Here is an 18295-nt window from a genome sequence, read left to right as displayed (position 1 = left end):
ACTCCACCCCTCTTAGGAAATGGATGTGGCTGTCCTGATCCTCCTCTCAGCTGCCAGCTAAGAGGGCAGAACTTTCTTCCAAGCGAGAAGGGCCAACCGAACCTGGGGGCAGTGCTAACGCCACACATGAAAAATACACAAGATGAGGGACATAATAATAATCACATATTTAATTGCAATCACAATATTGTGGGAAAAGATTGCAGTTAGAATATTTTTGTAAATTTCAGCCCTCCTACTAACACCTTTGTCCTAACAGCACGCAAGATCAGACATCCTATCGTATTGCACAGCATTGCACGCTGACATTTCACATTGCCTCAGTTAAAATTGTATTCTCTGCACTGGGAATTTCAGGCTCCCCTTGTAAAAAATCAGTCTTTTGACAAAAGTTTTGCCTGTGTGTTAACACAAGTTTCAAACACATTTTGAGCCTGGATTTGGTTTTTATTAAGACCATCTCCACTTTGTTATACAAGTTAACAAGCTCTTTTCGCTCTTCTCTTGTTCTATGTCATACCACATTGTGTGGGAGCTCTTGCAGAAGAACTAACTTGTACTTCTTCAGTACTTCTTTTTGTGTAAGAAGTACTGAAAGAAACATCAATATTGGCTTCAGCAGTCGACTTATTTACCTGAAACACAATTGTCAGGACATCTTTATTTAAAAGATAATGCCTCCGGCCGTTGCTATTGCCGACACAAAGGCTTAATAAAATGTATGACTATGTCTGTTTTGGGCTTCTGTAGCTTTCCGTTATTTCTTGGTTGTCAGTTTTGTCCTAAAAGTGTAAGATAGATGGTACTAGCAGACCTCCATTAGGAACACAGTAGCTGCACAAATTCATAACACATTAGACCACATGTTGAAAAAATATCAACCACAAGCAACATTTATTTTAGTATTGTCATAGAAATATTCTCTACACAATGACAGGAGCAGGTTCACATCACAATAAGTGCAAATATCTTCACTCAGTGGAGGATGAAAGCAGCACAAGTAACCACATAGGCCACATGGTCATATCAAGGTGCTTGTTTTACAGACAGATTTAAATATGGCATCAGCTCAGAGGTTATCACAAACTGTAGAAAACTACTCTGTCAGTCGTTGGCATGACAAACACAGGTTCATTTAAAGATTAAATATACATTCAGCTCAATGTAGAAAAATAACGACTTCAAAAATACATGTTTCTCCCCACCATATCCTCCTCAGAGTCTCCTTAGTGTTCAAGTCTTTAGAACATCAGGCGTGAATCGTGCATTCAGACATATTTAAACCAAACTGTTTGTGTGTACAGAGGGCCCTACAGACAAAACAAACAACACAATAATGTAACATCAGGCACTTCCGTTCCCTGCAGCTTCACTGTCACACTGAGACAGTTTAGAGATCCCGAGACGCTGACTCATCATCCATCAGAGCAGCATGAACATCTTGCTGACCAATGAGATGCCTCAGTGGGAGATTCCACAGACGTGACACATCACATCAGCTCCTGTGTCCACCAGGCAGGAAGCCAGCGGGGTTAGACGGTTAAAACTGGGCTTTTATTTTCTTAGAAAGTGGTAATCTGAGAAGATGGAGAAGGGCTTTCCATTTTTAACTCGTGTGTTTTTATAATCCAGCTCCATGGAAGACTAATTGTTTATTCACTTGGTTACTGAATGATTTGATTGTTGCCAGGTCTGTTAAAGAGAGGAAAAGTGTGTTTTTCTTGCAAAATACAGCTTGAAATTTCCCTAATGTCAGATGTGACAGAACTTTCTACTGCAAAATGCAGATTTTGAGATTAATTTTCTACCTTTGTTGCAAAGATTGTCAAATTTCAGATCTTAACCAGATGTTTTATAATCACAATCAGAAAATTTGAAAGTCAATTTTTACTGACTTCTCACATTTTTATCCTATGTTACAATAAGTTATATATAAATTGTTATTAAACTTATTATGACCCTTGTGGTGAGAATGTTTCGTTAAAATCAGAGTTCAACAGCAGACAATGACACTAGAATTTCAGGCAAATAAGAAAAAAAAATCTGAATTTCTTAATTTACAACTGAATGACATCTGAGCAAACTCATATCACGGGATTTGATTGGCCAATAAATCGACTCAGAGGGAAAATTAACTGCCTTTTCAAGAGTGCAGAATGAACCCCTACCAGGTCACTTGATATTTAGAGCTATGCAGTTCATCTTAAAAATTCACTTGCTTTCCCCCTCTAGCAATCCTAACATGATCCGATAATAATGCAAGACCAAGAGGGGACTATTTGGGTAGAAATGTGGATATATCTGACTGTGGTTTGAATAGGTGCTAATTTACAGGAGCCCCAAAAGGACATATTTGTACATGTTATATTACTCCATTTAGTTGTGATGAGTAAACAAACATCATCAAAGTAGCCATACACGTACCTGTAAAAATCTATGTACAAGTCACATGATCAAGATGATGTGCAAAAGTCAGATGGGGGGCAGGAAGTGAAGAATAGTTTAGAATCAATGGGAATGGAGGAAACTTTGTTAAAGCTCTACATGGCCCTGCATGCTGCAGTTATCATAAAGTTTCCACAAGTTTCCTACGTTTTACAAAAAGTGTTTTTTTTTTTTTTTCTCAGTGGATTAACTGAGCTACCCGGTGTAGATGTGATCAATACCACAAATGCCTTAGTCCTGCAGATCTCCTATGGCATGTCAAGTCAGATGAATGAAGACAAGATGAGGGGAGTCTTGAACTGAACGTAGAGGCTTGCTGCCCCCCTTAACACCTTTCTCCCTGGTTTTGTCATAAACATGGAAACAAAGATAAACTGCTAAGCAAACAAGCCAGCTCTACAAGACTCCTTCATATGAACTACATTGAGAGCCTGTTTCCTTTTTCCCATTTATGTCATTTGCTAATACACATTTAAAAACCCAAACTGGTTTCAAAATGAAGAAATCTTTTTGAGCCAAAAAAATAGACTCTTACTACTGAGCTGAACTGAGTTCAACAAGTCTAGTTTTCCCCTTGACAAAGATTTGGAGTTACCATTGCAGTTAGCGAGGCTGGGCAGACATCAGCTGTGGAAACACAAGCAAGAACTGGGTTTACAGTACCAAACTATTGAACCAAACCAGACCACTTGGTGGAAATGGACCATATGTGAGCGTTGTCTGACTCCACTCAATTTAGAGTGGAGTCGGCATTTCTCTGTAGCTTTGCATAGCAGACGGATTTGCGAGATCCCGTGTCTGTCATCAGGCAAATCCATCTTGCAAAACTCCAATCTACGACATTTGTGCCAAACTGAAAACTGCTCAGACCAATTAGAGGAGAACGAGGCGGAGGCCACGGGTGGGGTTTAGTTGTACTGTGAGCCAATAGCAGTAGCTACCACCGGTTTAGCAGTCAGCTCAGATGTAGCCATAGAATAGCAGCAGTTTGATCAGAACTGGACCTCATTTCTTTATCATAACAAGAGCAAAGAGCTCAGCTGAAAGCTTCTCTTGGTGGAGAAGGTGTTTTTGTACTTCTCACGGTAAGACTCGGCATGTTTGCGATCATTGTGAGTGGGGCTAATTTGTACTGTAAGCCAGTCTATAAGATGGCTCCTACTGCTGTAACAATTAGCTTGGATGTTTCTATAGAATAGCAGCAGTTTTAGCAGAACTAGACCTTATTTCTTTATCAAAACAAGCAAAGAGCCACACTGAAAGCTTCTCTTGGTGGAGAAGATGGTTTTGCAAGTCTCTCGATAGGCTTCGGCATGAATCTTTGCCACCAACAACCTCTGCTGCTTTCATAAACTACAGCAGTGCTAGCCTGCACAGTTCAGGTTAATACTGGAGCTGTGCATGCCTCTTACTTCATTTTGTCTTGTCACTCTGATTGGCCTATCATGATTGTGACGTACAGAATATCTGTCTATTCATTCATCCATGCAATGAAATGGTCTATCTGGTGGCTCAGGTTAGTTTCTCCATGGGCTTTTGAAACTTCTTTCCTGTTTCACAACATCAGGACTCAAAAGTAGCTCAAACTGCTTTGTTTGCCACAATCTGACAGTAAGCAGAGCCGCAAAACTTTGGTATTTTGATAGTGCTTCTCCATGCAGAATCAGTTCCTGCCCCCATCCTGTAGTTCTACGCTGTGACGTGATGTCATCTGCAAACAACCTATAATATGTGACTTTATGGGATTTGCTGCTGAACTGAATCTTTTTGTATTTGCACTGTCATCATTATTGCAAACCCAGAGGTTGCTGCTTGGTCAACAGCCACAAAGAAAAAAAGAAATAATCATAATGATAGTATTGTGCTAGGAAAATGAAATCTGAAGCCAGCAAACATGGATCAGTGAAAACAGGGAAAATACTCGTAAAACCTTGCTTTGCAGATGATTAATCAGGAGTTAAAATTACATTTTTGGTTGTTTTCTCAAGTCTTGACTCACGCATTTCATTAACTAGGGATAACACTGTTTGTTTTTTGAGATTCATTTTGTTTTCTTGAGAAATCAAGAGATCAACTCGTCATGGAAAAATCAGCGCTGTTCCTGAAAGACAATAAGTCAAGATCTTTAGAAACTGACTGGAAATAAAGTCACAGAAAAAAAAAAAAAAACGGAAATACAGGATGTATGTCCACTTTGAGATTCTGTAATCACTGTCATCTTTTGCTTCTTTTTTTTCAAAACTAAGAAAAATATTTGGGTGCCTGTACAAGCATTGAAACTTCAATAAAGCATTGCTTCTTTAAATAGCATCAAATGAAGTTTCCTTTAAATTTGCCAAAATGAGACAAAATGTACAGTCCCCTATTATCACATTACCTCTAATCTACAAAGGTAAATAGTAATCAAAAGGTAAATAGTCGGTTGGAGTTGTTAATATATTGTCCTCTATCTTGGGTTGAAATTTGTAAAGGGACCTCAGAGGAATTATAGCAAGAGTAAAGAGTTTAACTGCTCAGATTGGCATTTTACTTTAGAAAATTGTGAGCCATTCCTGTCCCTAATAATATGGCAGTATCTCAAGAATTAATGACAGTAAGCTATTAGCTGATTGATAAACATGAGTAATCTGTTCCAGCCTGAAATTTCACTTATTGTACAGTTTTACATTTTGATTATTCTCATGCCAAAGGCAATTATTCTGTACAGAAGTTCAACTCTGGACCACTTGCAGGAATCCTGACAAAGGTAAACAGAAAAACTACAAAAAAAATATTTTTCTGTCCACATTTTTATCCCTTGGCTTGATTTTTGGTCTGACTCTGCAATAATACATCCTCTAAATGCGATGCTCTTCGTCCACCGACTGTGGGCTTCTCAAACAGTAGCTGCATGGGACTGCTACATTAGAATAACTGATTTCAGTGCCTTTGCTTCAGGTAAGAAATCACTGAAGTGTTCTAGTGTTTGTAGTTGTCATAATGTGGTTTACCCTGTTGGAAGAAAAACTTTTACATTGGTAAACTCTTGTAGAGTCTCGTCTGGTTTCCAGATTTCTGACATTACTCAGCCATCGCATGTTGTTTGTAGTGTATTTTGAGATGAAGAGCTCAGTGGTGGCAGGAAACTACACCATGTGTCTTTGCATTGATAAAATTGTACTAAGAGAGAGAGGCATGCAGGCGGATCAAATCATCACTAAAAAACGTTTGAAACGCATACAAGACTGAGCCACGTGTTGTACAGTCGTAACAGTCTACGCGTTCACAGGTTACAGGTACAGCACTGTGTTAGTATGGGACCGACAGCTACACCCAATCCACTGCAGTTTGGAGTATTTACTGTACTATACTGTACGTATGAGTTTAGAGCTCAGTGTGGAAGAAGCAGTGGTCTGGTTTACATGCACAGAGATCTCCTTTTCATCTTCCTCCTCCTCAGAAAAACATCAGTTACTAGACTGAAAACATCTGTAGCTTTCATTAAACACAAAGAAAATTTACTTAATGCAGTTAGGCCCTTCATATACCAATATTTATTTATTTATGAAAACTGTATTTCCAAAGCTTTTACAACTGCAACATAATCAAGTTTAAGAGGATATAAAAGTTTAAGTGCATGAATGTCTATCTTTTTTAAAGCTACCCTGCAGAGTGCTATTGAGAAGCATTTTAATGACCAGTTGTGTGTTAAGTTATGTATTTGTTGTGCTTTTCTAGTGGCTGCAAAATGACCAATGACCCAAAGTTGGCAGTCATGGACACAGACTGTGTCAAACATGAATGTTGTCTCTGTGACTCGCCTGTTTGTTTCTGAAGCGGTGTTTCCAAGCTGAATGATGGCCATTGTTAGATTTGGAATGCCATCTTTACCAAACTGTATGAGCTATTTAAAAAAAAATCAACCCTTTTACAGTATGTATGAATAAACAAGTGAGCTATTCAGATCAGAACCATTTCTGTACCAGATTGTAAACGTTTCTTTCTGCTGTGTGAAAAGGGAATTTTACCAAGAAATGTAATGAAGATTTCTTGTTTTTCTAAGTAGACACTAGAGAAACTTCAGTTTTTTGGACTGCGAGGAATCCACAGGTGTCACTTAGCTAGCATAGTGAATTTAGAACCAATATTTACCTGCAGTGAGACCAGAAACAGCCACAGGGACACATTTTGTCTTCTAGCTCGCCAACTTTGGTTGCCTTTTTTTCTCTTAAACTGAAAAATAATGTTTTTTTCAGATAATCTGATGGAGCCTTGTCTCCTTAGTGTAAAACTAATTTTTTGGCTTTAATTTTCATCCTTGCATGTCTATGAGTATTCTCATTCATTAATAGAATCACATACAGGTTGAGCTATGTAAAACCTTTATCCAACAGAAGTGTTGGGAAACATCAGGCCTTGGCAGTAAATCGATTTTTGCGATTGTTTGTATTTGTGGAAAATATAGTCTGAACAATAAAAATCTACGTTTTGGTCAGAAATGCCACTTAAGAATGGGCCACATTTGAGTCACATGCACAGCAGCATGTTTATACTCCCTTTCCTCACCAATCAGAAAAACACACACTGACATCTGTCAGCCGTTAAAATCTTTATATTCTTTGTCCATTTAAGATTATAAGTGGACAACATCTCTGTACTCCCTCCCCTTCTGTATAAATGTCTGACTGGCCTGCTTTGCATCATATTCTATTTGGATAACTTCAATAAAACTTAAAACACTTTATCTCCTAAAGGGATTTCATCTCACTTTTGTTAAATATTACAAATACAATAAAAGCAAAACTTTTTTTGAGTCATTTCTTTTTCATTCTTAGTTATTTATTTTTAAACAGGAAATAATTGATAAGAACTATGAACTGGTTTTGGTTTCAAGTCATCTGAGATTTAACTTTCAGGCCACATCTCCCAGCTCAAGGTAAAGTTAAAAGAAACTTTTTTTGCAAGATTACTGCCATTCAAAAGTAACTTGTTACATCATGGCATTATATACTGAAAAAATACTGCATTTGAGTTCTGTTAGACGACTAAAAAACATCAGGTGTTGTTTAGACAAAGGTAGTATGCCAAACGTAAGCCTCTCTTTAATATGTCAACTCCTCTGTCATTCTACGACCAAGTGTGCGGCCCATAACCTGTAACTCTTCAGCCTAATATCAGGAATAACAATGACCAGTCTTCACTGCTCACTCTGTCTTCAAGCAGCTAAAAAGACTACTATCACAGCTGTTTTAATAAAAACAATGCAACATGAGCTGCTCAACTTGAGTTTCATAATGTTGCACTAGTCCCTTTCGTTCAATAATTGACATATTACAAACATATCTGCAAAGCAATTGCTACCTACTCTGACAGCTCTGGCTGAATCAGCTATGTAGGAACACTGGCACAACTGTAGGTTTACCTTCTGCAGGTACACAGTGAATGAGTGGGAAAGATACCAAAATGATACACATACTCTGGGGATTTTTTCTTTTTGTGGTGAGAAACGGGAAAAGGACATACAGCCTTTTTTCTGTAATGGATTACTTTTCTGAAAAAGTAACTAACGTATTACTTTAAATGCAGAACTAATGTTATTAACCAATGAACCAACAAACTCAATAGGTAACGGATTACTTACAGATTATTTTGTAACCTGTTATCTCCAATATTATTCAACAGTAACACACTTCAAACATGAACATTTAAACTTCAAAATGACTTTATCAGGGTCATTAACACATTGACTCTGTGCATGTAAACGTACCACTGACCAGGCTGGGAGTATCTGGTAAAGAGGAAGAGCCGAGTGAAAAGCCTCAAATGGAGAATCCGCTCCCAAAGCTGGCTCTAGACAGCTCCTCCCCACCACTTTACTCTTTTCTATCAGACCTCCAGGCCCAGGTCTCTGAAGAAGCCTTTGGCCACTCTGGACTCCCTGAAAGTCACTGTGAGGGAGTTGAGGGTGACGTCTGTGACCGTCACCTCCCCTACACCGATGATTGGCCTCCAGGCGTCGTTGTCTGACCTCTCTGATGTGGCAAGCTCGTCCGGTCCGATAGTGGAGCTCCAACTGTCTGTCCTATCTCGTCCTGAGAAGGAGAGACACAAAGACAGGAGAGGATAGAGTTGCACACCGGTGTGATTAACTCAAACCTATCATCTGTACTGTTACTAGGTTAACCTCCATGTCACAGATGTTATAAACTGGCAAAGACAGGATAGGAAGCTTTGGCTGCTCTGACTGCGCCTGAGCTGACAGGTAGGGAGAAGTTTCTGCACTCCACAACATTGTTTGAAGAAGATTTAGTCTAAAAATTCAACTGCAAATTGCACTGAATTTAGATTCTGAGAAATTAAGGTTGTTTCAATGAACAATGAACCAGTACTGTCATCCAAAATCTTCGTGTTTATGTAAGAGCTGTCAACAACAACTGATGATGTATCAGAAATTTGAGGTGAGGGAAGATTTCACCACTACCTCTTGTAACACTGATTCAAGAGGCATGGGGGCACTCAAAATAGAGGGGTAGGGGCAAAAGTAGTACATCCGTACCCTGACCTCTGCATGCTCTTCTCTTTTAAAAGTTCAGGATGGAGGAAACACACTAGTTTTGGTTACATGCACAGTGAAGAAAGCTGTGCATGACCATGCCAACTAGAGTGTCATAAAGAGTCAAGTACACTGGGTCATGATGGTGATGGGAGTCAACTGGCTGACCGACTGACACACTTACCACTTAAAATACCTCTGCTCTCTTCTTTTGCCTCTTCTTTCCCCCTCTCCTCCTCCTCCTCCTCCTCCTCCTCCTCCTCCTCCTCCTCCTCCATGCCATCTTCATCCTCTACATTGTCCTCCTCATCCTCTTCTTCTTCCCAGTCTTCTTGTGTAGGACTTGGAGGATTGGAGTCAAGGCACTTAAACTTTGACCTCCCAGGTTTGCTTTTTCGATGTGCCTGTTGTGGTTGTGGGTCCTTCCTGCAGGCATCGTATGACTGATCCTCATCACTGGGGACCAGAGAGCGAGTCAAAGAGAGACGAAGACGAGGGGGAGGAGTCTCTGGAGTCTTGTGAGCACTGCGGAGATCCATAGTGTAGACTGTGTTCTGAAAAGACAACAGAGAGAATACTGAAAACTGAGGATTTAAGATTCAGCAGAAACATTCAGCGTGGTTTCAAAAGTGAGTGTCGATATGATACTGCTAAAGGTAATCAGCTACTCTTCAGACAACAATCACTGAACTAGAGCCGACAAGGAAATAAAAACTGGGAGAGAGAGTTGTATAATGTGATGTAAAGCTACGTAGACAAAAATCTGTTTACTGATCTCCAAACTTTACCTGTAGGAGAAGTCTTTTGGCTTTGGATCCTCTTCTCCTATGGCCCAGAGCTCTGTCTCTTTGCTCCCTAAAAAGCAAAGAAAAGAGTTAAAAGGTCCTAGCAGCATAGCTTTTTCTTTTGAATGTTATTTTGAGGATATTTAAAAGTTATCTTTGGCTAGCTATGCATTTCTAGCAATGTGATGGATTCCATTTTTACATTACCTAAGGCCCTGCATTAATGATGCATTTTGGGCATTCAGATACCAAGCACTTTAATGTGTGCGCCCATTTTGTTCATTAAAAATATGTCTTTAGTGACGATCCAACATCCAAAAACTTATGCAAAAAACAGCCCATTTGTCTCTTATATGTGCTCTTACTATGGCTTGGTATCCTTACATGCTGTGAGCAGTGAAGCCAAATACAATGCAAATCAATGGGAGCAAATTAGCCACAAGCTAAGAGGCTAGTGACACATCTCTAACAGCTTTTCTCCATCATGTTGTCATAAACATACTTTTAAAAGACATTGATATACTATTTAGCAAATGTGTCTATACAGCCAATCTGTATGAAGGCATCCCAGACTATACGCAGTCTGAGCGACTGGTTATCAAACAGATTTTAAGTAAAAGTATGTACACGCAAAGCTTTAAGGATTACCAACAGATATCAGATGCTCATACTGGATATAAGTCCCTGTTAATGGACAGGGATGTAAGCAGGCTATGAAGCTAACCCATAATTTCCACATACACCTGCTGCGCCATGCTCCACAAGGCCACGGTTTGGCCTCAACCTAAGGCAGTGACCTTGCACACTGGAAGTGTGTTTAAAGCACAACACAGCACAGCCCTGATCAGCTTGAGATTAAGGCCTTGTCCACATGGAGACAAAAACGATATATTGCCGTTTTGTTTTGGAAAAGTTTTCTGGGATCATTTCAGGAAATATCCGCGTAAAACGCTGTAGTACATATGCCAAGCCTATACGTGGCACTGTAATGCTGCCAAGGAAATGCACCAAAGTAGAAGAAGAATATCACAGAAAACTAACACAAACTTTCATTTAGTTGCCCTTCTGGTTGTTCTCCGCATTGGATTTAAGAACATATGGTGTATGCGTTTCGCGTGGTGGTAAAGGAGCATTAGATTTTTCTGTAAAAGCCACAACAAGCTCAGTAGCTTCTGCAGCACAAACACAACCGTGTAGTCCGCTATTATTGTTTTGGCCGAACCCGCGCAGGCCCCTTAAGGGTGCTACGCTGTATGTGACGTCATCGTTTCAAGAAAGATGCGGATAACAGTCCACATGGAGACGAAACGGTATTCGTTTACGTATTAAAGGTGCAGTGTGTAATATTTAGCCTATTAGCATTTAGCAAAACAAGCTTGGTTAAAATGAAACATAACATTTATAAGTAGATTGATCTAAATTAGTGTTGACATCTGATGACACATTTTTTAAATTCATGTTTAAAATTAACTCAGAATAAGCCTTTTATTCATACATAGGGAGGGTCCCCTCCAAGGAAGCTGCCATCTTGGATTTTTGCATTTTGCCTGTTTCTATGGCACCATAGAAGGAACCAAATAACAGTTAAGCATGTATTGTTTTTTAAACTTCACTGGTTCCACAGTTATCACCAGAGAAATGAGCATCACACTCCAGAATTGACTGTTAGATGTTGATAGTCCCATTTTTACACACTGTACCTTTAATGCACTCTGGGACCCAGTTTCAAAAAGTATCGTATACAGTCACCCGAAACGCCATTTCTGGCGAAACGCCAATCCGAAAAAAAAACTTTTGCGTATACACCTGAATTCGTTTCTGTGCAGACGCAGCCTAAAGAGCAGAAATCACAGATGACTTGCAGGTTCACCCAGGAAGAGTATGTCAACATTAGATTTTTGCCCTTTTTTTGGGTTGATTTGCCATTCATTTTGACATGATTCCGTGATTTCATTGATTCCTCCATCAAGTTAAAAGGTTAATGTTTGCTACAAAGAATCTGGAGTTTCATGTAAATTTCTGATGCTTCTTAAAAGTATACATTTCCTCATTGATGGTGCGGTTGTAGCACTGACATCTAAAAGACCTTTTGCTTATGCTGCAGGATGAGACGTAATGTTTCTATAGTGATGATGTATGACCAGAGTCTGCGCATTGTGTTGTGTTTTGAAGTTGACCGGATACTTTGCACGTTTTTGTGGGCTGTTCGGATCAATCTGTTCTATGTGGATCGATGCAGTTTGGCAGCAGCCAGTACAGAAAACAGACCTGCAGTGTATCGCCACCAAATCAGAGTGCAGTGGTGCTTCAGGGATTGTGCCAGAGTCAAGGTGGAGCGCGGACAGTCAAACTGCTCCAACTGACTAGAAAGGGAGCAATTTGCTCCGAAGTACAATTTGCTGGCGGATTGCAGCGAAGCTGTTTCATATGCAAACTGGGGGTTAGTTACACCTACTTCTTCAAGACAAACTACAGCAAGAAGGAGAATGGTTAATGGACTACAGCTTGTATAGTGCCTTCTAATCATCTGACTTTTCAAAGCGCTTTTACATCGCAGGTCATACTTACCCATTTACACCATATTCAGAAACTGATGATGGAGGCTGCTATGTAAAGTATCATTCAGCATTAGCTAACCTCATTCATACATATTTGCACAGTACTGACACAGCAGTGGGAGAAAATAGTGGTTTAGGGTTCAGTGTCTTCCCAAAGGACATATCCACATGTGTCTGTAGGTGTAGGCGGGTTGAACCCCTGACCTTCTGGTTGAGAGACAACTGCCACAAGCACTGATCTGCAGCTGCCCTGCTAAACAGCCAACATTGAAATCAACAATACAGCAATTTAAAGAGAAATTGGCCTTTTTCAATATAAAAAGGTATACAACACACCATCCTGAAGAAGAAGAATCTTCAAAACCTATCGAGACAATATCTAAGTCTTCAACATTCGTAGACAGAAATGGAGGGAAATAGATGAAGTTGAGTAAACTTATTATTTTAATCCAATGCCATCTTTTAAAACTTTAAAACTCTTTAAATCTTTGTTAACAGCAATGCACCTCTAGTCAATTCGCTGCTTTGCCACTTCCTGAATGGACTTATAAAGTTACATACCAACCTCCTCAGATGCCTTATAGGACACTTTTGTCTGCTGAATCATGATTAATATAAGCAGAAGGAACATAAATATCTATGCTTATGCTAGCAACATGAAAAAGAAAGGCATTTGCATGTTTACAGGTTAAAGGTAAGCTTTACGTGGACTAAGAGCTTTAGTTTAGGGCTGTACTGATAAAGAAATAGAACAATGGTGGCGCACAGCAAATGGTAAAAGGTCATATGTCAAGGATGACAAAGTTGATCTAAAAATCCTTGTTTTTTAATTGTTTGGATCAAACTTTTGGTTGTGTTTTGGCGTATGTAGTTAATATACAGGCTGCAGCCCAGGGCACATGCTGAGAGAGGCTGCAGTGAATCCTGTGATCTGAGTCTTGGCCTGCTGAGTCATAATCTCTATAAAATTAGTAAAACGTAAGAAGAAACCTGCTGCTAATTCCTGCTTCACCATGTGTCAAACCCTCTGGGCTTTTCTGGGTTTAGAAAAGGATTTTAATCAGTGAAGTATTCCATATTCTGTTGAACCTTACTTTTCCTCATAGGCCTGCACCAAGCGCTGGTCCAGGATATGTTCTTCTGGTTCCCATGTACTGTACCTGTAAGATGGAACAAATAGTATATGTAAGCCTCCTTTACCATTCTTTTTTTTTAAAGAGTTTTAAAAAAGTCTTTACTAGAAAGTCAGGACAGAAGATAGTGTCGGAAACTAGGAAGACAGACAGTGGGTAATGACATGCTGGAAAGGATCTGAGAGATTTGAACCCATGGAGTCTGCTCTAAGGACAACAAATCCCTACATGGGACATACAAACCAACCATTGGGCCACTGGTGCTCCCTCCTTTACTTTTTAATTAATTTCTGTTGCAACATTCAAATTATGCATTTGAATCATTATGTCTAATAATTGCATTGTTTTAAAATTTCAATTTCAAAAGATTTAAAAGATAACTGAAAAAGTGCAGGATGTCTTATGTGGCTGTTATAACAAATAATATGGTTAAAAAAAAAAGAAAATGTACTTCATGCATCATTATTCTATACATTTGTTAGAGTTATGTACATTTGATACATCATCTAATGAATATATTTCAATGCACATGTGTATTTTGTTGTAAATGCCAGTGTGAGGAGTTGCATGTTTTCAGGTGCAATATAATCCATCCATCCATACTATCAAGTTTCCAAACTTACTTTGGAGGCCATCCTTTCCACTTTAACAGATACTCCACATTCCCCTGTAAAGATAGATGATATGAGAGCAGGATCAGCTCAGAACTTAATTCAATAAAGAGTATACTGTAACTTTCCATAGACTTTTAAATAATATCTTTATCTAAGTTGATGCATCTTGCTCCCATCTAGCTATATCAAATGAAGAGAGGCTGTAACTGCTGCAACAGTGATTTGGATTTGATTAAACCTGCAGGATGATGCATCTTGTTTATGAATTGCCAAAGAGGGACTGCACCAATTGCTACACAGTCAAAAAACCTCCAGAGACAGATAAAACCCTAAGGAAACATATATTTATAGTATCATTTAAGTAAATACACATATGAAAAAAAAAACTAGAACTCCTGCTGTAGGTGGTTAAAAATGAACTCCATGACCTTACAAACTAAATGCATGTTATTAGCACAATCCTTTTGATTTCTATTGTATTCTTTGTATTCTATCCTTCCTATTTCTAGTGTTAAATGGAATCATGTGAATCATAAAATATCTATAAATAAAAGATAAAGTTAAATGGCTGTACAATTTTCATATACCAGCCAAGCCACTTAGAGTTAGTCATCCTCAGTGACTTCATCCAATAACATCTTCCACGCTCTCAAAATTATTCTCAGCTGGTGAAGTCACCACTTTTCCCGACTTCATATTAGTCACCCAGTTCCTCATGACGAACAAAGGAGAAGGGCTGCACTGTATTTTGGTTGCAACGATTCCCTTAACTGGTAGAAATTAATGAGATTCATCTGCAAACTGGTAGTTTAAAGGAAGTGTCCTAATACTCCATACTGTGCAATGCAGAATGCAATATTTCTGCATTTCAAGCACCATCATGCTGTAACCACAGAGAGTAATTGGTTGCCTTTTTTAAATATATAGTTTTTGAAGCTTTATTCTGGCAAATAATTTAACTGGAGACACTTAAGTGTACTTAAAAAAATCTTTAAAATACTTTAGTGCAACTTTGAAACCAAAATTAGGGCAATACTGAACATTATATCCCTGAAATTTCAACAGCTATGTCATAAAATTAATGACAGTGGCGCAGTTTAGACACAATTATATTAAGCAAGGTTCCACTATTAACGCCATTTACAATGGGTGCAGATAGGAGGCAAAAAAAATTTGTAGCATCTAATACTGAATCTTGCAATCCATACTGGTGCATTAACCATTTGAACTTAGTTTAGTGGTTGCAATGTCACCAAAATGAACATTTTCATTGTAGGTTTGACCATGGATATGGTTAGAATATGATTAAAAACGCTCTTTTAGTAAAATGTCTTAAAAAATATGTGCAGTGCCTATAAAAGTATCCACTCCCTTGGATGTTTTCCCCTTTTACTGATTTTATAAATCAGTCATGGCCAGTTTAATTAGGCTTTTTTGGACAAAAAATGTACAAAACCTCCTTAATATCAAAGTGAAATGAGTGATTGTAGTCTCAACACCTAAGTCTGGAAGGTCCAGCCACTGGTCATCAGTATTCCTGGCTACCATTACACCATGAACACAAAAGAACACTCCACGCAACTCAAAGAAAAGTTTATTGAAAGGTAGAAGTCAGGAGATGGTTGCAAAAAATCCCAAGGTACTGAACATCCCCCAGAGTTCAGTTAAATCCATTATGAAGAAGTGGGAGGAATATGGCCCATGTGTAAATCTGCCTAGACCAGACTGTCCTCACACACTGAGTGACTGAGCAAGAAGGAGACTAGTGTAAGAGGCCACCAAGACTGTTCTGAAGGAGTTACAAGCTTCAGCAGCTGAGATGGGAGAGACTCTGCATACAGCTGGCTCTTCACCAGTCAAAACTTTATGGGAGAGAGGCAAAGACAGTGCCACTGTTGAAGAAAACTCAGATTAAATATTGACTGGAGTTTGCCAAAAGGCATGTGAGACATTTTACGGTCAAGTGGAAGAAAGTTCTTTGGGCTTTTTGGTCATCAGAAAAGATGCTATGTTTGGTAGACACCAAATACTGCACTGTGTAGCATCATGCCATGGGGATGCTTCTCAGCAGCCTGCCCTGGAAGGCTTGTAAAGGTAGAGGGTAAAGTCAATGCAGCAAAATATAGGAAAACCCTTAAAGACAATCTTATTCAGTCTGCAAGAGAACTACGACTTGGGTGAAGATTTTTTTCCAGCAAGACAATGACCCAAAGCAGACAGCGAAAGCTACACAGAAATGGTTTCAAGACAACAAGGTGAATGTATGGAGTGGCCGAGTCAAAGTCCAGACCTAAATCCAATAGAGAATCTGTGGCTGGACTTGAAAAGAGCTGTTCATGCTAGATCCCAGTGTAACCTGACATTGCTTGGGCAGTTTTGCAAAGAAGAATGGAGTAAAACTGCAGTGTTCAGGTGTGCAAGCCTGATTGAGACCTATCCACACAGACTCAGTGATTGCAGCCAAAGGTGCATCTACTAAATACTTACTTGAAAGGGGTGAATAGTTATGCAGTCACTTATTTAACATTGCTTATTCTTATTCAATTGGAAAGACTTAGAGGAAATCTATTTTCACTTTGACATTAAAAATTATAAAATTATATTGACCGTAATTAATGTATAAAATCAATAAAGGGTAAAACATCTAAGTGGACAACAACTTTTTATAGGCATTGTATTAGGTATTGGTGCTATTCCAGGTAAAGTTGTCAGGTTACTAGATTAATTGATTGATTGGTAATCAAAGTACTGCAAGTACTTCCAAATCAATAACTGTAATTGACCGGAACTCTTATAATTAGTATCAAAATGCCAAGTAACTGGTAAATATCAAAATATTATACAATTTTGTCAATCATTTACAAAATATTTGGGGGGTTGGCCCCTGAAAGGCCAAAAAAAAAACAAGATATTCTAGGAGGTCAAATTTGTCTTAAAAATGAGATCTGCAAATAATGGCCAAAAGTGTAAACATAATCAGAAGCAGGTTTTGTTGTAAATTTTAAGATGAAGAATTTATATTTCATTCAGCATGATCAAAAATTAGCTGTTGTGGCTCAAAGATGTAAAATTAGCTTGAAAATTAAAATGCTAAAATGCTAATTGACAGCAAATGCTGCTATTTTGGCTTAAATGTTTTTAACATATTTAATGTACTCCTACATCCATCATAACCCTTACCATCATAACTTTTTTATTACCCCCTCCCCGACTTGAATAAACATAGCATTTACAGTACAGTAGCAAACAGGAGGTTTTTTGGGGGGGGGGCTCTTGTTCTCAGGGGAACCATTTAATTTCTATCTACGCACCTCGTCCATGAAAACAACGTGCTTACGATAACTCCAAGTTTTATCAGCGTAAACATACCCCATAATGAATGTGTTTGCTTTATAATACTATTCCTTAACCTGCCTTTCAGCTAAACACCAGACACGTTTCATAGTGGTACAATGACAACACTCTGCACGCTGCGTTAAAGGCACATCGTCCTGTATCCCGCCCCCTTCTCACAGCCTGCAATTAGATAACCAGATTAGCTTCTCAATTCAGCTTATTTACTCTCTCGTGCCTTCATTAGCATCCAAAGTAGCATCTTTCCTCAAAAAATAAAACGCGACTCTTTAACTGCTGGCAACGTGCTTCGGCTAAACTGAATGACACATTTCGTTATAATCAATAAGAGTTACCTTTCTAACTCTTTTTTTGAGGATTGACTCCACGGCAAACACTTGCTCTCCAATCGCCGACAGCTCCATCTCTGTGCGCGCGACCGTCCGCTGCCTTTTAACTGTCAAAGTAACGTCCCTCTCCTCCACAAACTAAGCTAACGTTAACTGCTTATGACAGCAGTGCTTCGGCTCTGTCCTCTTCCTCCCGCCTCTCTACCAGCTGACCTGTTTTCCAGGCAGTTTAAGGGTCGCTTTATCCCGAGCCACTTCCTTGTGATGTATCTTTCTGAGCGCCCAGTGACTTTACAAAATCTGCGACACATCTGCACACCGCTTCGCGCGCACCCGCCCCCTAGCGCGCGCTCCCTTTACAATGAGTCCGCGCGCGCCTCTAGCTGCCTCATCATCCTCATCCTTCATAGGATGGATACCCAAAAACAGTGAGGGGTTGAGCATTCACATTTCTTTGTAAAAAAAAAAAAAAAAGCAATACTACGTTGTGAAAAAAATAATTTATTAACAAATAAAAGACAGCGACTATGGGAATGACTGTTACT

At 39.0% G+C, this 18295-nt stretch overlaps 1 protein-coding gene across 1 annotated transcript; it reads right to left on the bottom strand.

Annotated features, from left to right (window-relative positions):
* Positions 1-929: 929 nt before the first annotated feature.
* cbx7b (chromobox homolog 7b) lies at positions 930-18054 on the bottom strand. The gene is made up of 6 exons (XM_041816242.1): positions 17757-18054; positions 14077-14120; positions 13415-13480; positions 9766-9832; positions 9174-9531; positions 930-8516 (listed from the first exon to the last, which is right to left on the bottom strand). Exons 1-6 carry the CDS (start codon positions 17823-17825, stop codon positions 8311-8313), a joined length of 810 nt encoding a protein of 269 aa, XP_041672176.1. The 5' UTR covers positions 17826-18054; the 3' UTR covers positions 930-8310.
* Between the last annotated feature and the right edge of the window lie 241 nt (positions 18055-18295).

This window comes from Cheilinus undulatus, linkage group 20, assembly GCF_018320785.1.
Source record: "Cheilinus undulatus linkage group 20, ASM1832078v1, whole genome shotgun sequence".
In the NCBI taxonomy this organism is placed as follows: Eukaryota; Metazoa; Chordata; class Actinopteri; order Labriformes; family Labridae; genus Cheilinus; species Cheilinus undulatus.
The sequence above is the reverse complement of the archived record's forward strand: the minus strand, read 5'-3'. Positions and strand labels throughout refer to the sequence as shown.